Consider the following 10,830-nt stretch of genomic DNA (forward strand, 5'->3'; position numbering starts at 1 on the left):
AATTCATTCAGTGGCGGCTGGAGCAGCTTTGTTTACTACTACAACCACGACAACTACCACTTAGTTGGTTAGTTGGGTTGTTGTTTAACGCCGCACTCAGCAATATTCCAGCTATATGGCAGAGGTTTGTAAATAATCGAGTCTGGACCAGACAATCCAGTGATCAACAGCGCGAGCATCGATCTCCGCAATTGGGATACTATGACACGTGTCGACAAGCATTGGTTGCTGAAGACCAATTCTAACCCGGATCTTCACGAGTACCACTACCACTACAACTACCACTCTCCTAAAACACAACATTTGCGACACAAGAAACTAATAATTCATAACTGTATGTATCTCAACAACCCTACTACTACTACTACTGCTACTACTACTACTACAACTAACACTACTACTACAACCACCACTACCACCACTACACCACACTCACTCACTACACTACTACATCACCACCACCACACTACCACCACCACTCACCACTACTACTACTACTCACCACCACTACTACCACCACTCACCACCACACCACTCACTCACCACTCAATACCACTACTCACTACCACTCATCACCAATTTCACCACCACCACCACTCCTACACCACCACACTCCACCACCACCACCACCACCACCACCACTCACCACCACCACCACCACTACTCACCACCACTCACTTCACCACCACCACCACCACCACCACCACTCACTCACCACCTCACCACCGCTACCACTCCACCACCACCACCACCACCACTCCACCACTCACCACCACTCACCACCACCACCACCACCACCACTCACCACCACCACCACCACCACCACCGGAGGAGGAGGAGGAGGAGGAGGAGGAGGAGGAGGAGGAGGAGGAGGAGGAGGGAGGAGGAGGAGGAGGAGGGAGGAGGAGGGAGGAGGGGGAGGGAGGGAGGAGGAGGAGGAGGAGGAGGAGGAGGAGGAGGGAGGGAGGAGGAGGGAGGAGGGAGGAGGAGGAGGAGGAGGAGGGAGGGAGGGAGGAGGGAGGGAGGAGGAGGAGGGAGGAGGAGGAGGAGGAGGAGAGGAACTGCCACTACTACTACCTACTACTACTACTACTACCACTACTACTACTACTATTACTACTACTACTACCACTACTACTACTACTCACTACTCACTACTACACAACTACTACTACTACCACTAACTACCACTACTACCACTACTACTCACTACAACCACTACTACTACTACTACTACTACTACCACTACCACTAATACTACTACTACTACTACTACTACAACTACTACTACTACTACTACTACTACTACCACTACTCATATTGCCACTACTACTACCACCACTACTACTTCTCTTACTACTACTACTACTACTACTACTACTACTACTACACAACAACAACTACTACTACTACTACCACTACTACTACTACTACTACAACTACTACTACACACTACTACTACTACCACTACTACCACTAATACTACTACTACTCACAACTACCACTACTACTACTACTACTACTACCACTACCACTACTCACTACTACTACTATTACTACTACTACTACTACTACTACCACTACTACCACTACTACTACACTACTACTACTACTACCACTGCTACTACTACTACAACTACTACTACTAACTACTACTACTACTACTACTACTACTACTACTACTACTACTACTACTACTACTACTACTACTACTAACTACTACTACTACTACTACCACTACTACTACTACAACTACCACTACTACTACTACTCACTACTACTACTACTACTACCACTACTACTACTACAGCTACTGCTACTACTACTACAGCTACTGCTACTACTACTACTACCACTACTACTACTACCACTACTACTACTACTATTACCACTACTACTACTACAACTAATACTACTACAGCTACTGCTACTACTACTACTACTACTACTACTACTATTACTACTACTACTACTACTACAACAACAACTACTACTACTACCACTACCACTACTACTACCACTACTACTACCAGTACTGCTGCTGCTGTTGTTTCTGCTACTACTCTAAACCTTGCTACTAGGCTGTCAGTTTAAGTCTAGTCATAATTATGTACTAGTAAGTTACAGCATGTGTAATATGAGAACACATCACAATGTAAACTCACAAGGACTCAAACATACTTGTTTTGTCATCACAGGGGGCGGGACACGAACGGTCTGACTGAAATACGGTTCATGTCTGACAGTGATGTTTTTCAAGTTACACCATTAGTTTTATATGAGAGTTGACTTATTTATATTTTCTAGTCTAGTCTGTATTTTATGCAAATTTTAATCATATTTTGTGAGATTGTTTGCTCCAGCTTCAATAAATTTGCTTTGTGCGTCTACTTGTAATGTCTCATAATTCCGTAATGACTCATTCATATTTTCTAGTCTAGTCTGTATTTTATGCAAATTTTAATCATATTTTGTGAGATTGTTTGCTCCAGCTTCAATAAATTTGTTTTGTGCGTCTACTTGTAATGTCTCATAATTGCCATACGTGTAGTTCATTTTATGTCACATTACATGTTTCACTATAAACTATACTTCTCAAAAGGCGCGAAGGATTGTCACTTTCAAACTAAACTCAAATTGTGTGCATCTGCTGAAATAGCCAGAGACCATATTGCGTGAAAATATTTGTATAAATTTGTATATAATGCTTGTAATAATGCGCTAGGTGACATATACAGAGATACCGGGTCCAAGGGCCCATGCTCCGGCCGAGTGCAGAAGCCAACGCATATTTGCAAATTTCCTTGTCAGAAAAGTCACGGGAAGAGATGCATTCAGGCCTATTTGTTTGATGTTTCACCGGTTATTTCTTTCTCATGAACCCAGTTTTGTTGTGAATGCGTGATATGAGTAATAAAGCGTGACATGAGCAATAAAGCGTGACATGAGCAATAAAGCTTTAGGCAGGTATGCATATAGTACCAACAAACAACATGTGACGAACAATCAGCCAGATGACACATCAATATGAAAGTACTAGGGGTGGGTATTGCAGAGAATTTTCATATTGCGATATATTGCGATGCGGAAGCATATATCGCGATATGTATTGCAATATATTGCAAGGAATTGTTTTTTTACAAAAACTACTTATAATCGAGTTAATGCTTGATTATAAAGCAAAAACACAACAAAATCACTATGAAGATTAACCTTTTATAAAAACTTTTAATCATGACAAAATAAAAATGTAAGTAACATTTGGCACTAATGAAACAGGGAAAAGAACAATTAAAAAAACCGGAAATATCCGAGGATTTCCGAGTGTTACGAAGTTTTCCGAATGCATGACAAAATACCGGTTTTCGATCAGCGTATCGCAATACGTATCGTTTTCATGTCTGAACCGGTAAATACCGGTAAACCGGTTATATTGCGCAGCCTTAGAAAGTACGCGACCAAAGTGGGGGCCGCTAAATATTGACAAAAGAAGCATTGTCGAACAGGGAATAATCAACGTGATGCGATCGCAGTCTGGCACCGTCGGCCCACGCTCCCAATCAGTGTTTGGGTGGTTGCCAATGGAAGATTGTTCCACTCTTCAGTAAGAACATTGCCGAGTTCATTAGTTTGCAGGAAGGACACGGCGTCTTAAAATGGCGAGGTATAGGTCAGGTGATTAGGCTGGCCTCTCCATGTGGAAAACTGTTCTGCTCTGAGTAGGCAACCGCGAATTGGCACGTTGGGTGTCCGTGCGTTATAGTCCATGGGGTCGAAGCCCGGTGCGATATCGGATTGCACCAACATACGGTCCCACATAGACATCCAGACTGTCCTAAAGTCTATACTTGTAGAGTCGGCTGACATCGAGCCCTTCAGTAGGATATGAACATCGGTCCTCCTAGTTCCATTGAGCCCTTCAGTAGGATATGAACATCGGTCCTCCTAGTTCCATTGACCCCGTTCATTGAGTGCGCCAGTATAGGTTTACCCCGCTTTTAGCAATTTTGCAGCAATATCACAACGGGGGACACCAGAAATGGGCTTCACACATTATACCAATGTGGGGAATGGAACCCGGACCTTCGGGGTGACGAGCAAACGCTTTAACCACTAGGCTACCCTACCGCCCAATGGCTGTTCAAAATAATGAATGAGCGATCATGTTTGGGTACGATTGAATCCTAAAATCCTAAAACATATTATTCCTTAATCTATTGAAACTCAGTCGTGGTCTGTCCGTTTGAGTTAATTCTCAGCCGACTGAAAACATTCTTGCTGGTATTGTGGGGTCAAGGGGATGCGAATGAATACCCTCCGGGATCGGATACCAGCCTCATGACCACGAGTAGTATACGTAACGTTTACTCACGTCACATCCGAAACTTGTGCCAACACGAAGTGATGACATCTTGTTGCTTTTACAAGAAACGTATATCCCTATTGGTTTGGTTTGTCTGGTTGTTTTTTTAACTCTGCAAGCAGCAATATTCCAGCTAAATGGCGGCAAACTGTACATAATTGACATTCCAGTGATCAACAGCATGAGCATCGATTTACGCAATTGGGATACGATGACACGTGTCGACCAAGTCAGCGTGTCTGACAACTTCATCTCGTTAGCGGCATATTACCATTCTCTTCCCACAGAGGTTACTTGTCATATCTTCCTACGAACCTCTGTTCTAATACGGCCATATTTCCCGGTTCTCGTAAAATCCCCTAGCGGCAAAACATCGCAACACGAATTATCTCCCTTCTTTCTATCCAATCAGAACACGTGTTACATCGACTTAGATCCAACTTGACTAATGCAAGCAAATGTGGGGCCACAAATATCCCTCCTCTGCCGGGGACTTGTGTTGATGTGACACACAAGACATTTAATGGCTAGCTTGTCCGTTGTCAACGAGGGCGATGGAGACGCCATTGATCCGCCATTTACATGACTGAGTTCTGTCTAGAAGAAACGTTTGCGCATCGCGCAGGGGAAGAGGTTCTAGTTTTCCCGAAGCATACGGAAATTACCGAGGCCTTGCGAATGATCACTTTTGAAACAACGTCGCTGATTGCACAACTAAAGCTGATTGCAACCAATCACGAATCCTGAACACTCGCACCATGAAAGGGTCGTATTAGAACAGAGGTTCGTAGAAAGTAAACCGATGCATATATTTGAAAACTTTATTGCGGGCGTGACACACCGGGGTTTCCATAGAATGTGTAAATGGGACTTACATGTATACGTGACTTGTGTTTCAATCTAGTCGACTCAACAGTGGGAAAGGATGGCGGGAACATTGGTCCATTTAAGAAGCCTCATCACACATCAATCAAATTTATCGTGCAGCCAAAATCCCAGTTAAAACGGCCTCGCACGTGCATCAACGACAACAGGTGAGCTAACGAGTGGACGAGGTCCAGTATCACAAACTATGTCCTCCGTTAACAATCACTTGCCAATCATCTGCCCCCGTGGGAAAACACCATGTTACAATGCAAAATGGCGGTGGGGTGGCCTAGTGGTTAAATCGTTCGCTCGTCACGCTGACGACCCGGGGTCCATTCCCCGCATGGGTACATTGTGTGAAACCCATTTCTTATGTCCTCCGTCGTGATAGTGCTGGAATATTGGAATATTGCTAAAAGTTTTGCTAAAAGTAAAAGTAAACTCACTCACGTGTTATTGTTATTTAGTGCAGCGCAACCTGTGTGGCGAGACCTATGTGACATAGCTCTTCTGACTTCAGTTACGTCCGCGGGAAAGCAATAACAAGCCACGAGAAAGCAATAACAGAGACCGGAAGCATGAACAGAGACGGGAAAGCAAGAACAGAGACCGGAAAGCAAGAACAGAGACGGGAAAGCAAGAACAGAGACGGGAAAGCAAGAACAGAGACGGGAAAGCAAGAACAGAGACGGGAAAGCAAGAACAGAGACGGGAAAGCAAGAACAGAGACGAGAAAGCAAGAACAGAGATCGGAAAGCAAGAACAGAGACGGAAAGCAAGAACAGAGACGGGAAAGCAAGAACAGAGACGGGAAAGCAAGAACAGAGACGGGAAAGCAAGAACAGAGACGGGAAAGCAAGAACAGAGACGGGAAAGCAAGAACAGAGATCGGAAAGCAAGAACAGAGACAGAGAAAGCAAGAACAGAGACGGAAAGCAAGAACAGAGAGGAAGCAAGAACAGAGACGGGAAAGCAAGAACAGAGAACAGAGACGGAAAGCAAACAGAGACGGAAAGCAAGAACAGAGACCGGAAAGCAAGAACAGAGATCGGAAAGCAAGAACAGAGATGGGACGGGAAAGCAAGAACAGAGACGGAAAGCAAGAACAGAGACGGGAAAGCAAGAACAGAGACGGGAAAGCAAGAACAGAGACCGGAAAGCAAGAACAGAGACGGGAAAGCAAGAACAGAGACGGGAAAGCAAGAACAGAGACCGGAAAGCAAGAACAGAGACGGGAAAGCAAGAACAGAGACGGGAAAGCAAGAACAGAGATGGGAAAGCAAGAACAGAGACGGGAAAGCAAGAACAGAGACCGGAAAGCAAGAACAGAGACGCGAAAGCAAGAACAGTGACCGGAAAGCAAGAACAGAGACGGGAAAGTGATGTTTATGTATTTTGTATATCGCTTTCTCGCCTTATGTTATCGGTTTCTTGCTTTTTTAGAGGCGAGAAAGTGATGTCCCTTCTCGGCTACCATACATATCTACTGCCAGCCATGATTACATAATGAAAAACAAAAAAGTTATTAATGGGCAATTGCACATTTTCAGATGTCGTGGGGGCGGCGTTAAAAGCTGGTGAGCAGATACATGCACGACCATAAATCATGGGATGTCAGATACATAGACCGTAAAAGTGTTTGTGGAGTTCTGAGCCATTCTTCTTGCAATGCCTGCGACAGCTGATCTAACGTCTGACTTTCACGTATGCGTCGGCCGAGGTCATCCCAGAAATGCTTGATGGGGGTTGAGGTCGGGCGATTTGGAAGAACATGGAAGCACTGTGATGTCCTCATTCTGAGGATACTGAAAAATGGCTCAAGCTGTGTTAGGTCTGGCATTATCTTGCTGGAAAACAACTCCCTTTGTCGGTCAATGATTGGAACCATGTGAATCGTAAGAATTGGACCAAATAGCAGTTGAATTGCCTTGAAGGCGCACAAACTTAGATTTGTGCGTGTAGGATATGGTCCCCCACATCATGACACTCCCACCATCACATCGGTCAACCTAGGCGACACAATTCTGGGCAAAACGTTCATTTCGACGTCGATAGGCACGATTCCGCAAATGAAGTACCCAGAAGTACTTATCCTGCGCTGCAGTGGTAATCCGAGATCTGCCACTTCGAGGCCGGTCTTGCGTAGAATTGGTTAGTTGATATCTGCCCCATAAAAGACTGGTTGTAACTGGTCAAAATTAAGGTGACATGCTCATAATCGGTAAAAGTGAAACGTAATTTCAGGTGAACAATTGATGGTGGAGCAGGATACGCTCGCCTTCCCGCAAACACCTGGTATCATTACTTTTTATAGTGCTTCAAGAACATATACTGACATGAAAAACGATCCCTTTGTTTATACTGGAGGCTTCACGGGTTAACGCGTCCATCTACCTCAGTGGTTATGTGTTATTATTAACTGGCTTCCCTATGCCTTTGCAGTCCTAATCCCCATTGTACTGTACAAGCATCTCCTCACACTTGTATATATGCTTCTCTGTCCTCATGGGGGCGGTGGGGTAGCCTAGTGGTTAAAGCGTTCGCTCGTCACACCGAAGAACCGGGTTCGATTCCCCACATGCATGGGTACAATGTGTGAAGCCCATTTCGGGTGTCCCCCACCGTGAGATTGCTGGAATATTGCTCAAAGTGGCGTAAAACTAAACTCACTCACTCACTCACTCTGTCCTCATGTTGTTGGTTTATAGCCGGGAAAGCGACATTTCAAATTATATAGGTAGACTACAGAGGGGCTTTATTTTTGGTTCAGTGATTTTTAATTTAGGCTTTCCCGGCATTTAGTAAGAACATCATAGAAAAAATATAGAACACACTTTATGGATAACAACTTCTTTTTATTCGTGAGTGTGACGTTTCGATACAGATTCTTGTACCGTTGTCAAGCATAATGGAACATGAAGAAGGGGGAAGTATATATATCAAATAGAGTGGTCTGACATCTCCATTCTCTCTAACAAACAAACAGACTTCACTAAACGCAAGCTCACCGAAGGCATCCACATCAAACGCCAAAAGCCCACCATCAACCGAGACCAAGGATACTTCATTCCATCTGCTTATGATGCACTCATCCACCAAGCTCAATCTACTGTATAAACTCTGCTGTATAACATCTCATTATTATTTGTACATCATTGGCTTCCACGCCTGTCCTTTGTCTACTCTCTGGCTTCATCAACTTTCTGCCTTGCCAATTATGTTAATTATGTTGTTTTCTTTGTTACATTGTTACATCCAGCATATATATACTTCCCCCTTCTTCATGTTCCATTATGCTTGACAACGGTACAAGAATCTGTATCGAAACGTCGCACTCACGAATAAAAATAAAAAGAAGTTGTTATCCATAAAGTGTGTTCTATATTGTACTTCCCAACTTCTAAAATGCCACTCAAAGAAGTTATCATAGACAAAGGTTTCTCTTGAAAACACCGTAGTTAATATAAATATATTAATACTATTGATACAGCATATATTTGAGCTGATATATTTAATGTATGATAAATCATTTCACTGCAAATCATGTTCAGTGTCACTGTAAGTGCATCAGATCTGTTACATTGTCAGTGTAATCAGCCTTGCCGGACTGGTTGCTGATGAGGTCATTCTTCAAGGACTGGAGTCGAGCGTTAATATTGCGGTATTTGCGTTTTCTGACTTGTTCTGTCCTGTGTGCATCGATACGATGGATGGCAACTTCAGTGTTCGACTGTTCGCGCTGGAAGAGCTGGATCACCTCGTACATATTTGGGTGACTATTATTGGCTAGTTTGATGTGATTGTGGTTCCAGCCTCCAACGTTGTTGTTTGTCCAATGTCTGGTGTTGGTGTAGTGATACTAGATCCCAGGAAGGAACTGTTGACCTTCAACCCATGTTGCAGTCATGAAGTCCATAAAGGCAAGGATCTTGGGCCCCGCAGGACTGTCGGCTATGACCTGATGGTTTGACGCTTTACCGGGTATACTAAAAACTGAAATGGCGCTTTCCCAGGCCGAGGCCCTTCTGTTCATCACTTGCAGTATAAGGGTATCAGACTGACTGACTGACTCAGTATGTTTAACGCCGCTTTTAGCAATATTCCAGCAACATCACGGCGGGGGACACCAGAAATCGGCTTCACAAATTGTACCCATGTGGATATTCGAACCCGGGTCTTCGGCGTGACGAGCCAACGCTTTAACCACTAGGCTACCCCACGCCCCAAGGGTATCAGAACTTACACCTTCCCCCTGTAATAAAGAAGTTCTTCATCCATATATTGTTATCCTTTCTCATGATACAGTCGATATGGAAAACATTAGTTTACTAAAGAATGTGAAAAGGTTTTAGTACCTCATATTTTAATAAGCCAGGTTAGAACACGCATTGTACACTGTGTTCAATGGCCTCTGTAATTCGTAAAACTTTCTATGATTATAGAAATAGTTATACTTCTAGTATTTCCTTTAAATATTGATATACGTCTTTCCTTAATCCGATAGACAATGGTCTACACCCGCTTCTGGGTATATGGTATGTTTGATGTATATATTGATGTATATATTGTACATATGAGTAAAACGCAAACAGATTTCGATGTATGTAGTTACCCCTGGGCCTAAGGATGGGTTATTGCGGATCTACTTTGAGAATCCCCACGAAGGAATGTAGAAACTGTGAAAGGTGTATACAATTACTTGTTGGTTGTTTAACGCTGCACTCAGAATTCTTCCAGCTATATGACGGAGATATGTAAATAATCTATTCTGGGCCAGAAAGACAAGTGATTGACATCTAAAATATTGATATGAGAAGCAATGACATGTGTCAACCAAACCCCTGGTTTGACAGTAAGTGAGCCTGACCACCTGATCCCGTAAGACTCCTCTTACAACAAGTTGAAGACCATTCCTAACCCGGATCTTTGGTGAGGTGAGGTGAAATTGGGTTTAACGTCGTACTTGAGAATATTTCGCTCATATGACGACGTGCATGCGTGTGGATGTGTATGTGCGGCTGCTTGTACTAGCCCAGACTTAAGCTGGTTTTATAGTGCTAGCCCACTGAGATACCATGCCGCAGTGAAGCATGAATACCCCACTCACACACATTATACTGACTCCGAGCCGACCAGTCCTTGTTGTACCCATTAATGCCGAGCGCCAGGCAGGGACCAACAAGTACCATATTTTAACGTCTTTTGGTATGACGCGGTCTCCGGGCGGACGCTCTAACCACTACACCACGGTGGCGGTTTAACCCGGATCTTCACTGGTGAAGGATACATACAGCACCTTTACAACACGTCATTAACAGTTACCTTTTCATTTTACAACAACATCTTTGCAAATATGAACGATCTTCACTGGCTCGCTTACAATGTTCACACAGATATTGATTATGTCAGCGTCGAGGTGAAAGCATCAGTTCAGGCAAGACGGAGCAGGATTTGATGAACACAGGTGATGTTTTGTTTAGTACCTGTTGATACCTTGCAGTGGTACTTGACTCAGGTAGTGAGTGCATGGCTTTGTAAATGTGTACCACACTGTGTCAAATTATTACATACAATAATAAACATCTTTAAAATAAGTAGAT

General features: G+C 43.6%; 1 protein-coding gene across 1 annotated transcript in view; it reads left to right on the forward strand.

Annotated features, from left to right (window-relative positions):
* The window catches only part of LOC124266887 (vicilin-like seed storage protein At2g18540), a 28,043-nt gene extending 18,843 nt beyond the window's left edge, over nucleotides 1–9,200 (forward strand). Inside the window, exons 2-3 of the mRNA XM_046701725.1 lie at nucleotides 5,751–6,609; nucleotides 9,043–9,200. Coding sequence (XP_046557681.1) covers nucleotides 5,751–6,609; nucleotides 9,043–9,200 — 1,017 coding nt within the window. The remainder of the gene's footprint in view (nucleotides 1–5,750; nucleotides 6,610–9,042) is intronic.
* Nucleotides 9,201–10,830: the final 1,630 nt, after the last annotated feature.

Source organism: Haliotis rubra, unplaced genomic scaffold, assembly GCF_003918875.1.
Source record: "Haliotis rubra isolate DU_JTF1 unplaced genomic scaffold, ASM391887v1 Scf100, whole genome shotgun sequence".
Taxonomy (NCBI): Eukaryota; Metazoa; Mollusca; class Gastropoda; order Lepetellida; family Haliotidae; genus Haliotis; species Haliotis rubra.